At 46.6% G+C, this 23705-nt stretch overlaps 2 protein-coding genes across 2 annotated transcripts; one reads left to right on the forward strand and one right to left on the reverse strand.

The window, feature by feature from the left end:
• The first annotated feature begins 826 nt into the window (after positions 1 to 826).
• Positions 827 to 12601, forward strand: Gpatch4 (G-patch domain containing 4). The gene is made up of 9 exons (XM_021158457.2): positions 827 to 901; positions 1002 to 1148; positions 7709 to 7833; positions 8225 to 8298; positions 8401 to 8493; positions 8588 to 8674; positions 10941 to 11032; positions 11277 to 11327; positions 11534 to 12601. The coding sequence occupies exons 3-9, from the start codon at positions 7755 to 7757 to the stop codon at positions 12303 to 12305; spliced, it is 1248 nt and encodes a 415-aa protein (XP_021014116.1). The 5' UTR covers positions 827 to 901; positions 1002 to 1148; positions 7709 to 7754; the 3' UTR covers positions 12306 to 12601.
• Positions 12602 to 13092: 491 nt separating this feature from the next.
• Positions 13093 to 15116, reverse strand: Naxe (NAD(P)HX epimerase). The gene is made up of 6 exons (XM_021158233.1): positions 14919 to 15116; positions 14722 to 14830; positions 14508 to 14618; positions 14311 to 14424; positions 13572 to 13719; positions 13093 to 13349 (listed from the first exon to the last, which is right to left on the reverse strand). The coding sequence occupies exons 1-6, from the start codon at positions 15080 to 15082 to the stop codon at positions 13147 to 13149; spliced, it is 849 nt and encodes a 282-aa protein (XP_021013892.1). The 5' UTR covers positions 15083 to 15116; the 3' UTR covers positions 13093 to 13146.
• Positions 15117 to 23705: the final 8589 nt, after the last annotated feature.

Here is a 23705-nt window from a genome sequence, read left to right on the forward strand (position 1 = left end):
AGGCCATGGATGTGGGGTCCTCAGGAGTTGGAGTTTACAGGTACCTGTGAATACCCAACATGGATACTGGTAACTAGACTTGGATGCTCTGGAAGATCCCCCATTGTAATGTCTTTTCTTTTTATTTAATTGTTAAGGATGTAATTTTATGTGTGTGTGTGTGCGTTGCCTGCATGTATGCATCTGCAGTTCAGAAGTTAGAAGGTATTGGATCCTCTGGAATCCATATAGGTGCTGGGAACTCAATCCGAAACACTCTTAATGGGTTATCTATCTCTTCTGCCCTCAGTTTATTTTCTTTATATATCCTTTGTCCTAATTGCGTTCTAGATGGCAAGCAAATGGCTATTCCCATATGGGGAGGCAATATGAAAACCTTGTTTTTGGGCGGCCGGCTGCAGAAGCCTACAACTGCTGGTGGGAATGGTGTACTTGCAGCTCCGGTGCTGCGGTGCTGCCTTTGGACCCCGTCTCGTCTCATCTTCCCGGAGCAAGTCTACATGCTCCTACAAGTTAAGGGTCGAGTCTTAAGTGTCCTTGTGTTCCCAGTATGAAAGGGACAAGGTAGTGTGCAACCAGTGCTGATCCCGCTACGCAGAGCCTGAGTGTCCTTGCCTCAAGGGAGGCTCTACCTCCGGAAAGCTCAGGATAGGGTCGGGGGTGGGGGTGGGGGACCCGAGACAGAGGTTAGGAGGGCGCATTGGCTTCCAACAACTGCAGGAAGGAAACTTGCACCCAGCCTGGAACTCAGTTTCCGTGGCAACCATCCAGGGGCGTGGCTACTGTCAGGGCGTCTCTATGGTTTCTGCATCCTAGAAGGCCCAAAGTTCACTTCCGGGAAGATGGCTGCACCCAAGTCGGGTGTCGCACGTGCTTCCACGGAGAGGACTGTACACTGACGGTAAGGAGCTTGCTTTCCCCAGGGGCGGGAGCAAGGGCGAAGATCGGAGAGTAGTTCCACCCTGCTGACTCTGTGGCTGCGGGGCTTGGATTTATAACAGGAGGAAAAGGCGGCGGCTGGTCCTCTAGGCTGCTACAAACGGATGGCTCTGGACATCCCTGGAAACTGGCTGGAGAGGAGACAGCGTCTCAGTGTACTTGCAGCCTTCGCAGATCAGGCTGCGTCTGCCCACGCCGGCCCATTGCAAGTGCGTTAAAAACGATTCCTACTGTGTCGCTCAGTTCAGTCCAGAAACGCTGAACAATTCTCAAGGGCTGGGAAATAAAGCTTGCCTCCGCCTTCCGGGAAGTGTGGTTTTGAATTACTGTGATGAGAAATAGAATGTGGGGAAGGCTTATAGCAGAAGGAAGAAGCTGTAAAGGTACAAAGCAGTGAGTTGCTCATGAAATGATTCACTACCAATCCTGGATCCACTACTTGCCAGTTGTTTAGTGTTCGAATTAGCAGTGTTCGATTTCTTTGTAAATTAAGGCTAAGTAATACCTTCTTATAAGATGTTGGCAGGCATCAATGAGACAATCCACGTGAAGCAGTTAATAGCAGGTTCGTGGTGAGTCAGTGTACTACAAGTGTGGGGTATGATTATTCTTACTGTTAAAATAGTCAGAAATAATTTCTGAGAGGTGGTATTTGCATGGTGACCTCAGCATCTAAATTTTACTTCTGTTTCCATTTCAAGAAGCAAGGTAGCACCTGGGAGAGAGGCAGGCCAGTGTAACCCTGGCCAGCCAGGCTAATTAGTGAAACCTCAAAAACAAAAAAATCCAAGAGGACCACTTCTTTACCCTGTTTTTGTGTTGCTGTACTCACAGTTCCGTTTCATTTGGGCTTCATGCAATCATCCTTCCTAATGGAAAGGTGGGTAGACATGTGAGACATGTGATTCTTCCTAAACTCGACTGTCACGATTGCTAACACCCTGCCTCCATTTTATAAGATTTTGTGAGCTTTGGGGCATTTAGCTATGCAGAGTTGAAGAATATTCCTAGACACCAGAGTATACAAGAGCATAGTCCCTTAACAAAGCATCGTTATCACTGGTGTGGTACCTGGGAAACTACACAGTCTATGCAGTCATGAGAAATAGAGGGAGCCAGGCATTTGTGGTGCATGCCTTTGAGGTCAGCCTTGTATACAGAGCTAGTTCCAGGACAGCCAAGGCTGTACAAAGAAACCTGTCTCAAAAAATAAGGGGGTGGGGGAGATAATGTGGGAGGATTTCTGAGAAAAGACTTTGACATCATAGGCCTCTGGAAAAGTCTCAGCCCAAAGGGGGCCCTGGATCACATTTTGAAAACTGATAGAACTGATTATCTATCTATCTATCTATCTATCTATCTATCTATCTGTATTTGAGACAGGCTTTTACAATGCCCCCTTTACTGACCTGGGACATATGTAGAAGTGGCTGCCTCCAGCTCACTGAGATCGTTTAGTCTGTTTCCTAAGTATTGAGATTAAAGATGGTGCACTACTATACAGGGCTGGCAGAGCTGTTTTATTATTTTATTTTGATTTTTTTTTTTTTTTTGAGTCAGGGTTTCTCTGTTTAGCAGGTCTGGCTGTCTTGGAACTCACTTTGTAGACCAGACTGGTCTTAAACTCACTGAAATTCACCTGCCTTTGCCTCCCTGGTGTTCGGATTAAAGGTGTGCTATAACTGGCTATTTAATTTTTTAAAATTCATTTATTATTTAATGTATACAAGTGTTTTTGTCTGCTTGTATTATGCACATCCAATGCATGCTGGATGCTGAGAGGTGTGGGGAGATGTAAACTGCCTTGTTCTTGCTGGAAACCAAACCCCTGTTCTCTGCAAGAGCAGTAAGTGCTCTTAACCGTTGAGTGATCTCTCCAGGCCCCAAAACTTGTTCTATACATCATATCAATAACTTCCTCTCTTCTAATAGCCTATTATCAGCCACTATCTTGTGCATTAGCTTCATTGCTACAAAACAAATTACTACAGATTTAGTGGCTTAATAAATAAACAAACCTAAAAAGAGTTCTTGCATACAGGTCTTTTGCCTGCTTGTATGTCTGTGTGCCACATGTATGACTGGTTCCCTGAGGAGACCAGAAGGGGGTACCTAATCCCCTGGACCTGAAGGGTCTGAGTTGCACTATGGGTGCTGGGAATCAAACCCAGGTCCTCTGGAAGAGCAGCCAGTGTTCTAACCACTAAGCCGTCTCTCCAGCCCCTGGGGTGTTTGTTTGCTTGCTTGAAATGTCAATGTGAACAAATGTGTGTGGTGGGTGCATGCATATCGAGGCCAGAGGTCAAGCTCAGGAGTTAACCGCCTGATTTTTGGGACGGAGTCTCTAATTTACATGTGCACACCAGCTTGCCTGGTTTTTTTTTTTTTTTTGGAAAGGAGATTTTTATTTTCTTCTTCCCATGCTGCAGAGGATGCTGTTTTCACCAGTTCAATTTCTCTCCTTCAAGGAGAAAGAGGATAAAGGTTCTCTGGGCCTTAGAGCTAAGCTGCTCCTATATGGCCCCAGCCAAGACAGGACACAAAGATGAGTGACTGATTCCATTCTGCCAGCGTAACACAAGGACCACCACAGGAACAGGCAAGTGACTGCAAGGCAGGGTGTGGGCCTGGCCTCAGAGACCAAGGGCTTAAAAGACTACAAGGTGATCAAAATAAAAGTTAACACCCACCTCACCCCACCTGCAGTTAAACAGAACCTGTACGCTGGTATTCTGGACACTTAGCAGTCTCAAAGGCTTGTAACCTAGCCTGGTACAAGGGTCACTGTGTTCCCAAGGGCCTCATCATTTACCTTGGTCTTGAGCTTTACACTAAAAAAGCTAGAGTTGTAGCAGATGCTCTCGGTTTTATCAAGTCATAATCCCAAGGAAATGTACCTTGGTAGAAGGCTCTGATCACACGGTGCATCCTGCTCTCAGATTTCCCAGCCTAAAGCGGATTGATTCATCTTAACCATCAGAGCCAGCCCTGCGGTGGATTACAGTGGAGTAAAGTCAGCAGGGCCAACTCCAGGAGATGATGGGCCACTCCAANAGTTTTTCTCTTTATTTTTTAAAATTCCAACTGTTAATACGTAGAAGAATACTGCTATCCTGAATTCCATTTTTGGGAAAGGGCAACAAAGAACCAAATAAATAAATAAATAAATAAATAAATTTGGATTTACTTGAAGTGGGAGTAACTGAAGAGAAAGGCAGAGTAGTGGCACAGCCAACTGGGTCTTTCAACAGAGAGGGAAGCAGGGCAGAGTATCCTTTCTTCCATCCAAGCATCCCAGAGCATGTGGCCGCCTCCCATACTTTATGACAAAGAATGACAGCAAAGAAGGCGTGCTCAGCTAATCCACAAACCCACCAGGTTAGAGCTGGTCCCACTTGTCCTTGTTCTGAGGACTTCTAAGAGGTTCCTGCTTATAAGATGGCCAAGTCANGATCTTGGTTTTGCAAAGCATAGTCCAAAGTCAAAGCTGTTCATAAAGACATTGCCTGGCCTTTTACATGGTGATTTTGAAGTCTTGTCCTAAAGTCCTGACCACTTTTTATCTCCTGGTCTCTTCAGTTTTTGGAGGAGTTTTGTTACCTTGGTGTTTTGTGTTCCTTGAGATTTGCACATCAGGGATTAGATCATTGGTGGAATTTATTTAGTGGGTGGGAGAGGTGGATCGGTCATTAAGAGTATTTCTCTTCCAGAGGACCTGCATTAGTTCTCAGCACCCACATGGTAGCTCACAGCCACTTACAACATCAGTTCTAGAGCATTGGACAGCCTCCTCTGGCTTCTGGTGGCACTGTGTGCACATGGCACATTTACATGCAGGCAAAACACTCTACAACTAAACTTTTTTTTTTTTAATTTTTAAAAAACATCTTTACTCTTTCAGAAGTATTTACAATGTTCAGGAGGGCCTAGCCTATTCTAGGGCTAAGCTGTCTTTTTCCTCTAGAATTATGATTAGAAATTAGCATACCATCTACACAGTATCAAAGAGTAGGCCTACTGTGAAATACAGTAATAGCCAAACAGAAAAATAAGCACCATTCACTTCAGGGAGTAACAGAATACGGTACAAAGGGGAGAAACTGGGGGTAGGATGAGTAGTTAGTCCTGCGTTGGCAGAGAAACGTAAGGGAGAAGTATAAAAGAGAGTGGGAGGCTGTGGAGCCAGGTGGTTTGGGCTGAAGGCTGATCACAAAGAGAAACACAAGCAGATAGAAAGGACATCCCAGCTCCCGGAGCCTGAACCACACATGAGGTCCTGTAGACCTGGCTAATCTATGTTTTCTGGGAGAGACTGGCAAAAGGAGAGAGAAGCAGACCAGGACAGAGCGACCCTCTTCAGGTTCCCAGTTATAAGCGCTGGCCCTGGCCTGTGTGATTCCTGCATCATCAGCACACTGCCTGGCTTCTGTATTTAAGTCCCCTACAGACTCTGGTCCCACCGAGTTTCCACATCCATGATCGATGCTTCAGAGCCCTTTCCCCTAAGTCCAGAGCTCCCACACGTGTGTTTCACTTGCTGTGTGCTTCCCAGCGGTGCAGCCCACAAGAGTGCACTGGAAATGAGGTTTACAGCTGTTTTAACAGCGCCAGGAGAAAGCCAGGCATCTGCACTCACTGAAGTGTTCTTGTAAGGATTCTGTCTCCTGCTCTTGAAAGTGTCTGTCACGGGCGTGGTGGTGCACGTGGTAGGCAGAACCAAGCAGATCTCTGTGAGTGTGAGGCCAGCTACATAGAGAGTTTCAGGCTAGCCAGAGATACATAATCTCAAAACAAAACCAAAAAGCAGTTGTGTCCATAACAGATTATTTTAGCACAAATTGATATTAGTAGTCTAAGTTTTCAGTGTCTTGTGTGATGTGCCATCTTACACTTTGGAGGTAAATCTAGTGTACAAGTCGGGGAATGCTATTCTGGGGCAAAGGGAAGTATGTGTGAGTTACTGTGAAGAAATTTGTCTACTTAGAATCAGAGCTAGTATTCGCATTTCCTGAAGAGGCAAGAAAACCAGGCTCTTTTTTTTTTTTTTTTTTTCCTTTCTTGTAAGATGAGAATGATTCCTATTGACAGGGCTGTCTCTGAAGTACGATGAGGTGATAGTGTACAGCAGCCATCTTTGTTTACTTAGTGCTCAGTTGGGCGCCCCTTCCTATGCTAGACAGTTTCTAAATGGAAGGTTCTGAAAGCCTAATAATGCAGTAATGTGGGCGGAAGGTTTGGCTCCCTCACAAGGTCAGTGCAAATGTTGGACAATAGGTGTAGACTTTAGGCTCCTTAAGTACCAGTCTCTAGCTCAAGTTACCAAACACCTCTTAGCTTTGTTTGCACAACGTAAACAGACTCTGCACACAGGCTTCCTTCCTGGTTTAAATTCTTCATACATTAGTTGTGTGACTTAGTCTAGCTGCCCGTGATGTCTTACGTGTGTGTGTGCGTGTGCGTGTGCGTGTGTGTGTGTGTGTGTGTGTGTGTAAGGGAGAGAGACAGAGAGAGACAGAGAGACAATGAGCATGAGCATGGGTATGAAGGGTGGAAGACAGCCCATGGAAGTCAGTTCTCTCCTTCCACTAAGTGCTAAGTAGGTCTCTAGGACTAAACCTCGCTTTTGACAGGAGGCTCCCTTACTCACCGAGACATCTTTCTGGCCGTAGCTTCTTTTAGTCCAGGACTCAAGGACAGCGAATGTGCCACTGATTGAGGTTTTTCCACTTCAGCTAACTTAAACAGGCTAATCTCTCACAGACCTGTTCAGAGGCTAACTAAACTAGTCTGCAGGTGCAGCTGGAGGCTTGCCATCCAGGTAATTCCTGCCATGTTGACAGTAATACCAACCGTCACCGCCTAAGCTGTTTAAGGCTCAGCTTCCTTTGTCACCTGAGTAGGGTGGCAAGATTGAATGAAAGTTTTCACATTCATAAGGCTTCAGTATAGCTTATGCCACACATCCAGGTATCAGTATTAACATTACCCCTCCTTCATCCTGATTCGTGTTGGGTCTTGGCCCCTTTGACCAGAGAGAGGACTCTTCAAAGAACAGTCTTCCTCCTGGTGTCTCTCAGGACTCGAGAAGAATTCAAGGCTGGAGAGAAGGTTCAGTTAAGAGCACTTACTGCTCTTGCAGAGGGCCTGGATTCAGTTCCCAGCACCCACATGGCAGCTCACAACTGTAACTCTGGTTCCTGCATGCATGTAAGGCATACACATACACTTGGACATACACAGAAACTTTTGTTTGTTTTAACGAAAGAAACGTCTTACACGAGCAGCTTTATGTACTTTAGGCACAGACAGGGTCTCAAGCATTCTGGTCCTGAGCTCCAAACTCCTATCAACCTTGGAGTCCCGAGCCTTCTGCTGCCACTTCCCCAGAGCTGGAATTACAGGCATGCAGTACCACACCTGGTTACACAATGCTGGGGATTGAACCCAGGACCTCCTCACACATGTTGGGCAAGCATTCTACCTCCTAAGGCATACAAAGGACAGCCCTGGCCCACACTACCACCCCTTTCTTTTTTACTTATTTAGGGTCTCATATAGCACAGGCTGGCTTCAACCGTCTCTATATGTTGTAGATGATATGAACTTCTGATCCTCTTGCCTCCACATTCCATCTGCTGGGATTACACGTGTGGGCCAGCATGCCTTATTTTACATGATGCTGGGGTTGAAGCCTGGGGCTTTGCGTGTGTTAGTGAAGCACCCTGCTATCTAAGGTGCACCTCCAGTCCTTTCTTTCCCTATTCAAAAGATGGTGCCACGTTTTCCCTGGTGAGAACCTGAGGACAGACCCTGCCATGAGTGTCACCCCAGAGGTCAAGAGCCGTGGGATGAAGTTTGCTGAAGAGCAGCTGCTGAAGCATGGATGGACTCAAGGTGTTCTTTCATATCCTCCCGCTCCCTACCCTCGGCTGCCTCATGCCAGTTCAGCCAGAGGAGACACTCGTCTAAAGAGAAACCTTTAGAAGCATACGTTTTCTGACCCATCTGGATTAGGGAAGGATGGGCGAAATCCTCATTTTGGATAACGAGGGATGAGGGGCAAGTGGTTGGACAAACTAGAGGAGGCCACACAAGGGGATAGAAAAGATAGTTCTCCCTCAGACGGAGGTATTTACTGAGTATGCCTAGAAGGAATGGAGAGAGGTAGGTTTTTGAAAGGTTCAGAGTATACTCTATGATCAGTAAAGGAATGGCGGTTAGCCTGGGAAGACTTGGTGAGGGCTCAGGTCAGGCTACAAAATAAATCACTCACTCTCCTCTACAGGCAAGGGTCTGGGCCGGAGGGAGAATGGCATTACCCAGGCCCTCAAGGTGACACTGAAGCAAGATACCCATGGGGTAAGACTGGGAGGTGGTCAGCATGCATGGGAGAGGGGACCCATGAGGGCCAGTGGGCGGTGCTCAGACTGTGATTTCTACTTACTATTTATTCCCATGGAGGTGGGACACGACCCTGCCAAGGAATTTACAGACCACTGGTGGAGTGATCTCTTCAACAAGACTGCCGCCAGCTTGGTAGTGGACTCGGGGAAGGTATGAACTGGTCGGGTATATTGAAGAAACCTGCAGGCCTGGGGTGGGGTAGGGCAGTACAGCACGCCACTCTTTCACCGATATTTCCCAACAGGATGGAGTGCAGATAAGGCGTCTTTCCAAGGAGACCACCCAGCGCAGTCACCCCAAACCCAGCTTGCTGTATCAGAAGTTTGTGAAGGTAATAGAATGAGAGATCCAGCTCTCAACTGCTCCCGTCTCCCTGGATCCTGATCAACTGCATTGTGTGTCCAACTAATTCCCAGGATATCCCAGTACACCGAGATCCTGTGTCCAGCCTTGCTGTGCCCGTGCCCTCACCCAGACTGAAATGTTAAGGTTCCATGGACCATCCCATCTGCTGGGGAAGCAGCAGCGTACAGTGAGAGGGAGGGCTGTCATTTAGTTAGGAGCTGCTGGGGGGGGATATGTTGATGTATAATTTTAAAAGGGTTAGAAGCCAGGAGAGTCCTGTGAGGTTGCCTGGTCCATCCTTATTTTACATATGTGACCCAAAGAGTAAAAATGGTTTGCGGAAGAGCCCACAGCTGATGGGTAAAGGCAAAAAGAACAGAAGCCGGCAGTTAGTGAGCACAGATTCTGTGTGCAGGGCTTCACAGTTATCTAGCAACCCCTCCCAGTTTCTACATCTTGACATCTACTCAGTTCGGGCAGTCCTTGCCTCTTTAAGAGCCTCTGCCTCTATCCTCACTCTCCACCACAGTCAGTGACCTACAAAGCGTCCATAGGGTTCTCCCTAAAACACATCGTATTATGTAATGAGAACTTCAGATTCTTTGAAAAACACAGAAATATGGAAATATGTTTTTGTTTTAATCTCAGGTGTGGGACATGGGGGGGGGGCTGCTTCAGACTGCAGTCAGCAGCTGACTATGATTTGCCTCATGCTCTAGCAAGGGTGTGGTTTTTGCCAGCAGCAAGTAGTTTCTTCGATTCTGTGATGTTTGGAATTCTGGGGACTTTTCGGAGGGTATATAAATGCTAGGCCCCAGAGGAAGGGTGCCTGTGGGTTGTTGACTGTGGTTGGTTAAGTAGTCATACACAAAGGAGGAAAAAGAAGTCAGATGCCCTGTCATTGAAGATCAAACTTGCCTCAAGGAATCCCATGCTCTAACAATAACATTACTTCCTTTTCTTTCTATTCTTTCTCTTCTCTTCTTATTTAGTGTTAGGGGATTGAAAGGATAGAAGAAAATGGGTGGAGAAGGGTGGAAGAAAGAAGAACCCACAAAGTAGCAAAAGACAGCTATAGTATCATGATCCTTCTTGCTTACTTTTGTTTTTTAAGATGGATTTTCTGTGTAGCCCTGACTGTTCTGGAGTTTACTCTGTAGACCAGGCTGGCCTCAAACTCAGAGATCTACCTGCCTCTGCCTCATGAGTGCTGGGATTGAAGGCCTGTGCCACCACTGTCCAGCTCCATCCTTTTTAATGAGATTGTCTGTGGCCCTTTATGCTTCAGGTCTCACTTCTTTTTTGGGACCAGTACACACTAGCCAGCGGGTCTGTTTTTTCTTCTTTAAGAAGCTGTGTTTTCCCACCTGCCCTTGCCTCTGTCAGTTGTTCTTCCTTTACCCTTTACCTGCTAACCATTTCTTGCTTTCAGATTGAGATTATACATACACACCCTCTAGAAACCATTCCCCAAACCCTGGCCTGAGTTATATGTGAGACAGGCAGCATTCATAATAACTGCCCGATATGAATGGCAGTTACATCTGGACTGGACTCATTTCTTTCTTCTTCTCTTTTTCTTTTTTCTTTTCTTCCTTTCATTTTGGTGTGTGTATGTGTTGACATATGCTTGGGGATGCATGTGTGCAGATGGAGGCTGGGTATCTTTTTGATCTCCACCTTATATACTGAGCTAGGCTCTCTTACTTCAATCCAGAGCTTGCCAGTTTGTCTAGTTTAGCTACTGAGCTAGCCTGCTTGCTGAGACTACAGGTGAGCAGCCTGCCTGCTCAGCATTCATGTGAGTGCTGGAGACCTGCACTTAGGTCCTCTTGCTTGCATAGCAAGTATTGTTACCAGCTGAGCTATCTACCTGGATCTATTTCAGCTACATGGCCTATGATAGGTTATGCATCTAGTTAATCAGGAATGCTGGGGATAGGGGTGCTGTCTTTATTGTCAGTTACTGGCACCTACTCCACTATGAACACTCAGAGCACTTTTCCCTGCTTGTTCTACAATTAGCCTGCTGTGAGCCACAGAGGCCCTGACTGCTCTACTTCCCAATAACCGTGGCCTATCATCTCCTGCCCAAATTAAAATACGCAGGCTGCATGACTTTGCAAGGAACAATGGTGGGCGCTGTCAAATTCATGCCTTGGGCAGTGACTCCCTAGGAGTTTCAGAAATGGAGGAGAGTTGGCAATGGTATTAAGTTGGCTTTATCCGTCTCCATGATCCTTTTCTTCTAGACAGCCACACTAACCTCAGGTGAGGAGAAGCCTGACAGAGACATGGGGAGCTGCAGTGATGTTGACAACCATGAGCCCACGCCCCCAAAGATGTGAGACTTTCTTTTGGTACTGAGAGCATGAGGGAGATGCTTTGGGGTTTTAAGAGAATGAACCTAAGCCTAATGCTTTCTTATCAGAGGAGTAGGTACATGTTTGTGGAATTAATTAGATTGTACTAATTCTTGCATTATCTTAGCACTTCAAAAAGTGCCAGGTTTTGAACAATAGTGAAGATGAATATTTTTTAGAGAAAGAAAGAAAAAAATGTTTGTGACTTGTCATCTACCCTTACAGTCTGACTGATGAGATGCTACTCAAAGCTTGTGAGGGGCGAACAGCACACAAGTAAGTTGTGGTCACTTTCTGGGTTTCCCATCTTTTCTGCCCATGCTTGAGGACAGCCTGTGCCACCTCCCAATTATTTTCATTCCAAGGGAATAATTGCTGTTGTTCACAAGTTCATGTTTGAAGCTTGGCTGCTCCCTCCCTCTGTTCCCAACTTTCTCTGTAATACCCCTTGCTGACTTAGACCCATCATATATCTGTCTTAGGGCTGCCCGGATTGGTATCACCATGAAGGCCAAGCTTGCTCGCCTGGAAGCCCAAGAGCAGGCCTTTCTGGCTCGGCTCAAAGGCTCAAAGGATGTGGGCACCTCTCAACCACTGACTGACAGTGAGCCTTCCCAAAAAAAGAAAAAGAAGAGGAAGCAGAAAGAGGAGGAAGAGGCGGCAACAGCTGAAAAGAGTCTAGGTGAGGAGCTGCTGAAACACACTGACAAGAGCTTCAGGAAAAGCAAGAAGAAGAAAAAGAGGCAGAAAGCTGAGAGAGAGGGAACAGCTATAGGAAGTGAGGAGGAAGAGGCTGCAGGAGAGAGTGGGCCCAGAGAACTGAGCACAGAGCAATCTGATCAGCCTTCCAGGAAAAAGAAGAAAAGGAGGAAGCAGTGCCATGAAGAAGAGGGGGAGATGGGAGTCTGTGATGAAGGAGGTAGAGATGTGACAGGCGGGCCAAAGGCAGTCAACAGTGGAGGAGACAAAGACCCCAGGAGAAGCAGCAAGAAGCGGCGGACGTGTGGGGAGGACTTAGATACCCAAGAGGAAGAAGGGAAGGATGACCTAACAAAAGGAGAGAGAAAGGTCAGAAGAAAAGACAAAAGGAAAAGGCAGCAGTGCTGTGAGGAGGACTTGGATGTAAGCAGTAAAGACGATGGTGGGACATGGGAAGCAGAGGATGCAGGTGAGAGAAGTCGGCCATACCCAAAGGAGAGAGCCAAAAAGAAGAAGCGGAAGAGGGACCGAGGGTCTGAAGTGGATCTCAGCTGACTCCTTTTCAGGGATAGCCTGGTTTGGGGCAGGGTTTCTGCACACTCTGCAAACAGCTCTGGAGCCCCAGTCTGCAGAGGAGAGCCAATGCATTCTATACTGGCTGAGGGGGTGGACATGGGCTGTGAAACTTCCTGTCCAAGAAGTATAAACCTGGTGCCTGGCAGCTCACCAGCTAGAGGATGGTGGGAAGAGGAATCAGGATGGAGGAATATTTGGAGTGTCTCTTCTAAAAGTCTGAAAATGTAGACTTACATGAAATGGCTTTGTTTTGTTTTTGAGACAGGGTTTCTCTAATACAGCTCTGGCTTTCCTAGAACTCACAGAAATCCAGGCATCTTTGCCTCAAGAGTGCTTAGATCAGAGGCATACACTATCACACCCTACAAAATGTTTTCATTTTAAATACCGTGAAGGTTAAGAAAAACATACATTTATATGTATGGGTTGGGTTACCCTCCCAGACTGTTCTGATCATGATTAAATGAGAGCTTGGACCCCAGGCTTCTAGGTCCTTCCCAGTTGATGCCAGCATTCCCAGCATGAGAAGGTCTGAACACAAAGTAGATGGCATTTGGAGACTTGAAGGAATCCTGTTACCCTCTGGGGGTCTTGCTACAACGATACGCTGAATTAGTTTAGAGGCATCATCTACCTCCCTGTGTATTACAAATAAGTAAAAATCATTCCTGGGTGAAACACCTATTTTCCATTGCTTACAAATGCTGGTCTGTTTCCCCAGAGAAAGCACAACCCACTGATAATTATTAAGGCCAGAAGACTCCAATTTCAAGACAGAAAGTACCAAGTCTTTATTGAGAAACCTGCCTACCCACCTCCCTTACTGTAGGCGGTAGACACACTCTGTGTCAGGGTAAGATGGCAGGTTCAGCTGGTACTTCTTCTCTAGGGCAGGTGGTACAAAGCGACCCCCAAGGTAATGATATCGGCCAGCAAAGTGCGTTGCAGACTTCTTGGGTGCCGTCAGTGAGATGAGTAAGTCTGGTTGGATTCCGCTAGGGTTTCCCTTCTCTACATCCCATCCTGAAGAGAGAAAGTAGTATAAGGACATACAGAAGGTCCTAAGGAAGAGGGAAAGCCCTCAGTCCCCACTTGAACTCTCAGTCCCATGTACTATCGGGCTCAGGTTTTCCACAGGGCCAGGCGGCATGAACTTTGCTCCCCAGCCCTATTGTGGGACAGTCCCCTGGGTACCGGCCTTAGCCAGGTTTGAGCACGAGTGTCCCAGCCACCTGAGTCTCACACCTGAGGGAATGTCGATGCTAGCAATGGGCACCGTGAGTCCACTCAAGACACTCAGGATGCTGTGGAATGGCTCCCGAACGTCACCCTTGAAACTGAAGCCGAAGATGGCGTCCACCACCAGCTCATACAGCTCGTCCACCATCATGGGCTGGGGGCGTGCGGGAAGGGGAAAGGGTGTCAGGAACTGCTGTCACCTAGGGAGACCTGTCCCTGCACCCACTGACCACAGAAGCATGGATATAACTGGTTCCTAAGGCACAGTAAAGAGGAGTGGCTCATTCAGGCCAGTCTGAATCCAGGCCTGAGTACCTACCTGCCTGTCACTGGTGAGAAGGGGTGGCTGCCAGTCTCAGGCTTCCTGACACTGGAAGCCAGAAGAGACTAGTTCTGTTCTGCATGTCAGTGTCTTCATCCAGAGACTAAGCTGGGGCTTTTTGGGTTTTGTTTTGTTTTAATTTCTGACTTCCCACCCTTTAATCCATGCGTCTACAGAAAAGGTTCAGGATGAGGCCCTGGGGGCCAGATTATTGTTAGATGCATGTTGTGGGAGTTGTTTGGCTGCAGAATAGGAGTGCCTGGAAAGTCGCGGAGCACACAGTCTGGAGGGGCTTCTACACCACTTTTTTTCAGAGAACACTTTTAGGGCAGACAGACACTAGGCAGGCCAGCTTGGTCTGAAAATGGGAAGGGCAGGACAGGGGCAGTACTTACTGGAGAGACGAGGCATCAACCCACCTACCTCTGGGGGCATTTCACCAAGGAAAGGAATGTCCATTTTCTGACACTGAGTCACTAGCCCAGTGAAGAGGGGCTTGTTAGGTCTTTTGGGGTAATAGATAGTTGGCTGGTAACCCTAGTTGAAAAGGAAAGTAGCCATTCAATCTCCGATCCCGAGTCTTCATACCTTGCCACAAAAAACTCCATTCACATACTCACAAAAAGTTTGAGGTGTCGCGCACAGACCAGCCCATCCCCTCCGTTATTTCCGGGGCCACAGATGACCAAGACAGTCGGGGGATTCTTGGACATAGACGTGGGGGGATAAGCCTGAAGATAGAAGTGCAGAGGGTCGGGCAGTCACCGCTGTGTGCGCCACCGCCGGGGACCTCCCCACTCGCGCCTCACTGAGGTTTCTTGTTGTGCCGCTTACCTTGGCAATGGCCGTGGCACAGCTCAACCCGGCCAGCTCCATGAGTTGATCCACGCTGAACTGATACTCGTTAAAAAGCTCTTGGTCCACGGCCTGAGCCTCCTCCTGACTGAGGGAAGTCCTGGCCTGAGTCTGCCCCTGGGGTGCTGGGGCCGCGGCCTGCCCCGCCCCGCCCCCGCGGGAGAGGGCGGCCGTACCTCAGGTACTTCACCGCCGCGGCCGCCATGGTCTCCGAGCCCCGGCGCTGCGTTCCCCACCAGATGGGCCCTGCACGGCACACACTCTGCTGGCTGATGACCCGTGGCAGGCGCGAGCCCGCAACCAGCAGCCCTAGCCCCAGCAGCGTCCGCAGCCCGGACATTCGACTAGCAGAGCGCCGCTCGCACGGCGCATGCGCAGGGCCCGTCCCGCCCCAGAGCGGTTCTATATCGAACCGTGGGTTCCTAGTCCCAGGCTATCAGGCGTTCCGCCCACCTTCGTTCCGCCTTGAGTTCTCACCTTTCCCCTGCGTCGCAGAGTTCCATACAGATGTGCTTCGCTCCCTCTGCAGTCCTGGCTGGCCTCCATCTCGAAGCAGTTTTGTTGCCTCCTTGCTGAAAGGTGTGATTGCACGCAGCTTTTTAAAAATTAGTATCTTTGACCTCTCGCTGCCCCTGCTTTTTTTTTTTTTTTTGGGGGGGGGGGGGGGTCGGTTCGAGACAGGGTTTCTCTGTATAGCCCTGGCTGTCCTGGAACTCACTCTGCAGACCAGGCTGGCCTCGAACTCAGAAATCCGCCTGTCTCTGCCTCCCAAGTGCTGGGATTAAAGGCGTGCACCACCACGCCCGGCTTGTTTGTTGTTAACATTTAAAAATACAAGGGTTGGAGGGAGGAGGCATGCACGTGCCTTGCTGCACATATAGAGGTCAGAGGACAATTTCTGTGCTTCCGATCTCTCCTTCCACAGAGTAAGATCCAAGGATCAATCACAGGTTGTCAGTGCCCTTGCTCTTCGAGTGGTTTTGTGGACCTCTGCCCTGTCTGTTTTACTTATCTAATGTAGAAAATAGAATTTTTAAGGCTGTGATAGTGGCAGGAACTTTAGATTACTCCGGTAATTGTACTTCAAGTCCAAGGTTCTGTGGTCTTACGCAGGACCTCACCAGCTTTATTTTTCTGATTTCACTAGCATGTGAGTTACTCAAGGCTCCTTACAGATTTGGTGGAAAATATTTAGTTAATTTATTTTTGGTCAGCTGGTTTTGTTTTCAGTTGTTTCAGAGTATGGGTATGTGCGCATGACCTCAGGTGCCCTCGGGAACCAGAGGTGTCAGGTCCCCAGAACTACAAGCAGTACAAGCAGTCTTATGTGGCCTAGGCTGCCTTGGATCTTATGTCTTATGTTGCAAAAATGGCTTTAAATCCCTGATCCTCTGAGATTCTGGGTCTGAGCCACTGTAGCTGGCTTTATTTAAGTTTAGTGGTTGTTTGTTTGTTTGTTTGTTTGTTTATGTATAGGTTGTGAGCCATGTGGTTGCTGGGAATTGAACTCAGGACCCCTGCTTGCTCTTGGCCCTGCTTGTTCCGGTCCAAAGATTTATTTATTATCTGTGAGTACACTGTAGCTGTCTTCAGACATGCCAGAAGGTGTCAGATCTCATTACCGGTGGTTGTGAGCCACCATGTGGTTGCTGGGATTTGAGCTCAGGTCACCTGGAAGAGCAGTCAGTGCTCTTAACCACTGAGCCATCTCTCCAGCCCTGAAGATTCATTTCTAAAACACAATGTGAAACATGTTTATTTGGCATAGATAATATGTTAAGCACTTACACGTGCCAGGTGCTAACATGAACCACCTCATTTCATAGCAACCTTATTATTCCTGTTTCAAAGATTAATCTAAAAAAAAAGGAAGACCTGACCAGCTGCCCAGTGATAGTGATGGCTGGTGGTGTAGCTGGGATCTCAGCAGGCTGACCTTACAGCCTTCTGCAACTTACCCTGTTGATTTCATTCTGATGGGATGTGACTATAGAACAATACAGAAAATATCCCATCCACAGAATTCAGGAGACAACCAATGAGAGCTGTTTCTACAATTGCCGCCTCCCCTTTGTTGTTACCATGCAACCTTTCGGGTTTTCTTAATTCTGCCAAACCCCTAATGTATTTTTAGCCTATCATAGATAAGAATATTCAATCAGGGGCTGGTGAAATGGCTCAGTGGTTAAGAGCGCCGACTGCTCTTCCAAAGGTCCAGAGTTCAAATCCCAGCAACCACATGGTGGCTCACAACCATCCATAATGAAATCTGATGCCCTATTCTGGAGTGTCTGAAGACAGCTACAGTGTAACTTACATATAATAAATAAATAAATTAAAAAAAAAGAATATTCAATCAGATTAAGTGAGTAAAGCAATGGAGGTTGGCTAGGGGCCTGACGAAATAGCAACATTCTTGTGTGGCAGACACCATCATTTGCTCCTCCAAACCCATTCTCCTTCCCTAGCAGATCCTGATATTCATATCTTTGTGGAGTGGCAAAACAAAACCCAGCTTTCTCCAGTCTCCCTCCAGCCAGTAAGAGTGGCCATTTAATTAAATGTTGACCACTAATGAACAGAAATGATATGGATAGACAGACAGACAAATGAGATATAGAGCCACTCCTATAGAGAACTATTTTGGAGGGGTGTGTTATTTTGTGTGATTTTTTTTATTTGTTTTTGAGGCAGGGTCCTACCATGAGCTCCGGCTGTCCTGGGTCCTGGAACTCACTATTTATACTAGGCTGGCCTTGAACTCACAGAGATCTGCCTCTATCTGCCTTCCAAGTGCTGAGATTAAAAGAATGCACCACTATGCCTGGCTTCATAGTGTACTTTTAAAAGATCTCCTCCACTTCTTTTCTTATTACTGGGCTGGATTGAAGGCACGATGCTTGTCTTAGTTAAAGAGTTACTATTGCTGTGATGATTCATGACCACAAAGTAAGGTGAGGAGGAAAGTGCTCATTTAACTCACACTTCCACATCACAGTACATCCTTGAGAAAATCAGAAGAGGAACTCAAATAAGGCAGAGGCCATGGAGGTGTGTTGGCTTGCTCATCATGACTTGCTCAGCCTACTTTCTTATAGACCCCAAGACCACCAGCCAAGCATGGCACCACCCACAGTAGGCTAGGTACACCACCCAACGCTAACTAAGGAAATGCCCTGCCTGGATCTTATGGAGGCATTTTCTGTTGAGGTCCCCTCCTTTCAGATAACTCTAGCTTGTTTCAAGTTGGCCCAGTGCTATAGGTGGAGCAGCCTTTTCCTTCTTCCCTTGATGGCCTTGTGTACACTCATCAAGCTCTTTATCATGAGCTACTTCTACAGTCCCTGAAGCTACGAGGCGGAAACCCCATTTTAGCATCAGAGTCAGGGCTGCAGAGATGTGTCAGCAGTTAAAAGCACTTACTGCTCCTGCAGAGGAGCCAAGCTCCTTCCCAGACCTCATGTCAGGTGACTCACAAGGCTCCAGGAGATCTGACACCTCTGGCCTTTGGGCACTTTCACTCATATGCATATAACAACACACAGATACACTCACATTCAATCATATCACCATCATCATCATCCAGGCATTAATCCCAGCACGTGAAGGAGACAGAGGCAGTCTACAGAGTGAGTTCCAGGACAGCCAGGACACAGAGAAGCCTTGTCTCTAAAAAAGAAAAAAGGAAGAAACCAAGGAAACTTGTGACTATAGAAACTAGTGTGGCACTAATAGAAATATAGAAATCAGCTAGCTTTACCACTCTCAAGTATATACCCAAAGGGCTCTACATCCTCCTAAGAGACGCTTGCTCATCCATGCTCATTGCTGGTCTACTCCTACTAGCCAGAAATTGGAAAACAGCCTAGATTTCCATCAACAAATAAATGGATAATGAAAATATGGTTCATTAACACAATGGAATATTATTCAGCTGTTAAAAATGTGAAGTTTGGAACTGGAGAGGTGGCTCAGTGGTTAAGAGCACCAACTGCTCTTCCAGAGGTCTTGAGTTCAATTCCCAGCAACCACATGGTGGCTCACAACCATCTGTAATGTGATCTGATGCCCTCTTCCAGTGTGTGACTGAAGACAGCTACAGTGTACTCATATAAATAAAAACAAATCGTAAAAAAAACGATGTGAAGTTTGCAAGCAAATGGACATACAGAGCTAGAAAAAAAAATAATGCTGAGGAAGGTAACCCAGACCCCCAAAAGACAAATATGGTATGTGTTTTCTTTTCTTTTCTTTTTTTTTGGTTTTTCGAGACAGGGTTTCTCTGTGTAGCCCTGGCTGTCCTGGCACTCACTTTGTAGACCAGGGTGGCCTCGAACTCAGAAATCCGCCTGCCTCTGCCTCCGGAGTGCTGGGATTAAAGGCATGCGCCACCACGCCCGGCGGTATGTGTTTTCTTATAGGTGGTTGTTAGCTTTTAAGCTTTCAATAGGCAGCATGTCAGCATAACCACAGAGGTTATGTATAGAGCAAGGAACTAGGCAGGAGAGGAGGAACATGTTGGAAGGATCTCCCAAGGAAAGGGAAATAGAATATATATTTAGAGAGACTAGGGAGAGACAGAAAACAAGATTAAACAGGAAAGAGAAGACAGGGGTAAGGGAGAGAATATAGGAAGGACGACTAGCACTAGGGGCCATTTGAGGGGTCTTATAGAATCCTACTACACTAGAAACTTCTTGAAATGTATACATATATGAAAGAAATCTAAACGGAGTCACTAAGTAACAGCGGACACAAAGGCCCAACCAGACATCTTTTGCCACTAAATGAAATCTTCAGCACTAGAAATGGGTTACATTTAACTGACTTGTTGGCCAAAGGGGCCCCACGGAAACCCCTAAACAACTTAGACTGTTGCCAAAGCTATTGGTTATTCTCTACAAACTGTTGTTAAGGATCTATTACTGAACACAATATTTACCTATCTCATCTAACACAGAGAAACTGAGCTAGGTGCTAGGTGCCTACCTAGAGCCTTCATCCCTACTGACTAGCATTCATGGCCTCTGCATACTACCGGAGAAAGGTAACCACCATACCAGCTACAAAACCTGCTATCTACAGTGCTGGCCAGGCTGCACGGAGCAATAGTGGTACAGCATATTGGGAATAACCAACCACCATCTGATTGGATTTAAGGCCTAATATATAATATAGAACCCATGCCCGACACTGCTCAGGTGCCCAAGAACCTGAGACTATATAAGGCCATGGTCCTAGGGGAAAACCAAATACTATCATACTGTTTGAGAAGCACAGCACTTAAATGACATTCTGCTATAGCTATAGATTAGTGTCTTGCTCCATCATCATCAGAGAAGTTTCCCCTTATAGTAGATGGGAACTAACATGGAGATTCACAACTGAGCAGTGTACAGAGTGAGAGACATTGGAACACCCAGTCCTAAGTAAGATATCTTCCTCAAACCCCTCACAGGGCTGAGCAAGCTATGTAGAAAGACTGTAGGAGCCAGAGTTGATGATGGCACCAAGGAAACAGTGTCTTCCTGGTGCACATGTGAACTCATAGAGACTGTGGCAGCACACACAGGGCTGCACAGGTTCAAGCCAGACAGGGTCCAAGGGCTGAGAGGGGAAATAGACATGACCCTCCCTAATCAAGAAGTTGCCTCTGATGACAACCCTTTGCAAAGCAAAAATTAGCTTTCTCCAGTGTAGTCTCGCTGGGTATACAAAGCACACTTATCAGTAGGCTCCATGCCCAGCAGTAGATGGCCAACACAAAACAAACTCAACTGTGTTTTGTCCACTTCTTGTTGCTTTGTTTGGGCCTTCTTTCATCTTGCTGGTCTTTTGCTTGTAAGTTATGGTTTCCAGTTTTGTATGTTTATGGGTTTGTGTACATGTATGTGTTGTTTTGTTTTGTTTTTATTGATTTCATAATTTGCCTGTTTGAGAGAGAGAAAGAAGGTGCAAAGAGGGTTGGGTAAGGAGAATCTGGGAGATGGGAAACCATGGTCAGAATATACTGTATGAATCAAAAAAGAAAGGAAGGGAGGGAGGGAGGGAGGCAGGGAGGGAGGGAGGGAGGGAGGAAGGGAGGGAGGAAGAAAGAAAGCTGGACATGGTGACAGATGCCTTTAATCCCAGCACTCAGGAGGCAGAGGCAGATCTTTGTGAGTTCAAGACCAGCCTGCTCTATGTTGTGAGTTCCAGGACAGCCATGGCTACATACCTGTTTTTAATAATAATAATAATAATAATAATAATAATAATATAATAATAATAATAATAAAGATAAATGTGTTTTTTTTCTCTGTGAAACTGGTTGTTTTCCCACTCTCTCCCCACCCCCTCTCTTTTGCACAAAGCTGGAGATGAAATTGAAAGCTTCTTGTTTGGTAGACAAGTTCTGGACCACAGAGTGGCACTCCTGGCCGTATTAACCAGATTCATGTCTCACAGTGTTACACTCCCAGCCTCGTTAAATGGACTCAGTCTATTTAAAACTCAGGGCACAGTTAGAAAACAAGAAAAAAAAAAAAAAAGAAAGAAAACAAGAGACAGTAGGATTGAGATTTTTCTCTCCTACACCTTTTTAATCATTTCATTTACTTCTGATTTTAACATGATCAGAAGTAAATTATTTTTACTGCAGCCTAAAATAAAATACATTCATTTTCTACTTATCAACGTGGGGCCAGGGTCTTTTTCCTGAAGTTAGAGCCCGTGAGTGGGTTTATGTTGGTTTGTTTCTGAGACAGGGTTTCTCTGTGTAGCCCTGGCTGTCCTGGAACTCACTCTGAAGACCAGGCTGGCCTTGAATTCCGAGTTCCACCTGCCTCTGCCTCCTGAGTGCTGGGATTAAAGGTGTGCTTCACCCCACTTGGCTAGATTCCACGTGGTTTTTATACAAACCTTACCTGTTACCAGTCACCTGCAATTTCCAGTTTGCTTCTTTACAAAAATAATTTTTTTAGATTTATTTTATTTTATGTGTATGAGTGTTTTGCCTGTGTGTACACCTGTATTTTGGATGCATGTCTGATGCCCTCAGAGGTCACAAGAAGGCCCTGGATCCCCTGGAACTGGAGTTATGGACAGCTGTGAGCCACCATGTGGGTGCTGAGAATTGAATCCCGGTCCTTTAGAACAACAAATGCTCTTAACCTTTTCTCCAGCACCTCCCACCCCCAGTTTGCATTTTTTTGGGGGGGGGGGCAGGTTTTGAGACAGGGTTTCTCTGTGTAGCCCTGGCTGTCCTGGAACTCACTCTGTAGACCAGGCTGCCTCTGCCTCCGAAGTGCTGGGATTAAAGGCGTGTGCCACCACGCCCGGCACCCCAGTTTGCATTTTTATGATTATTTTTATTTTATGTGCATTGGCATTTTGCCTCTGTGTGTGTGTGTGTGTGTGTGTGTGTGTGTGTGTGTGTGTGAGGTTATTAGGATCCTTGGGAGTTACAGACAGTTGTGAGCTGCCCTGTAAGTGCTGGGGAATGAACCCAGGTCTTCTGGAAGAGCAGCCAGTGAGGGCTTGCAACTGCTGAGCCATCCCTCCAGGGTCAGTTTGCTTCTTTAAGGGGAATCAGCAATGGCCAAAGCAAGCAGAGCAAGTAGTGTCAGATTACTCTAGAATCTTAGGATTGGAACCACTTTGTAACACACACACACACACACACACACACTGCTTGTATCTAACGGCAGCTTTTGAAAATGACTAGCCTTGGCCTGGAGCCAACAGTGGAGTGCTTGCTTAGCCCAGGAAGCCCTGTTATGCCCTCAGTCCCTAGCAGCAAGCAAAATAAACAGAAACAAACCAAAAAGTGACCTAACTTGAATAAGTCTATTAAGGATCCAATTCAGCTTTGTAGAAACAATGCTTCTTTTTACACTTGGGTCCCAGATTTACATTTTGTCCTAAAATACAGCGGACTGCCGGCCAGCTCAGGTGCCAGTGGGGCGGGGGTGGGGCTGCACAGAGGCCTGTGTCACTCAGTTTGACCTCCGGGTCCTACTGGTGTGACTGCATCTTTTTTTTTAAAGATTTATTTATTTATTTTATGTATATGAGTACACTGTAGCTGTACAGATGAATCCTATTGTGAGTCTTCATGTGGTTGTTGGGAATTGAATTTTTAGGACCTCTGTTCACTCCAGCCAGCCCTGCTTGCTCCGTCTCAAAGATTTATTAAGTACACTGTAGCTGTCTTCAGACACATCCAAAGGGGGCATCAGATCTCATTATGGGTTGTTGTGAACCACCATGTGGTTGCTAGAATTTGAACTCAAGACTTTCGGAAGAGCAGTCAGAGCTCTTACCCGCTGAGCCATCTCGCCAGCCCACGACTGGATCTTTAACCCATTTCACCTTTGAGATTTCTTTTCATCATTTTAGTTTTGTTGCTGGATTTTTTTGTTTGTTTGTTTTTTGGGTTGTTTGTTTGAGACAGTGTCTCACTATATAGCCCTGGCTAGCCTGATTATGCTATGTAGACCAGGCTAGCCTCAAACTCAGGGAGATCTGCCAGCCTTGGCCTCTCTAATTGTTTTGTTTTTTGAGATACATCTTGCTATGTAACTCAGACTGGCCTTGAAGCGGTGACCTTCCTGCCTCTCTGAGCTTTAGGATCATAGGCCTGTGTTACTGTGCCCAGCCATCTCTTTTCCTCCCGCACTCCTGTGAGGAAATACCTGTAAGTGTTCAGGGTGTGAAGCATGCTCGAAAAATGTCGAAAAATTAGCACTGTTGTCGTGTGACTTCAGGTATTCGTGGGGGGCAGTAACTGGAGTGTGTGCCCTCTTATCTTCTGTTATATGACATTCGTGTCTCCAACATGAGAAGGGGACATGGAGAAGCTCAGTGGCCCCAGAGTCATTTGAGCTAGGAAGTCGTTTTTAGAACTGGCAAAACGTTTTAACAGTCATGACGTCCCAATCCAGAAAAGCAAGGGACGGTGCTCACTATTCATTTCCCAGTTT

This window comes from Mus caroli, chromosome 3 (assembly GCF_900094665.2).
Source record: "Mus caroli chromosome 3, CAROLI_EIJ_v1.1, whole genome shotgun sequence".
Taxonomy (NCBI): Eukaryota; Metazoa; Chordata; class Mammalia; order Rodentia; family Muridae; genus Mus; species Mus caroli.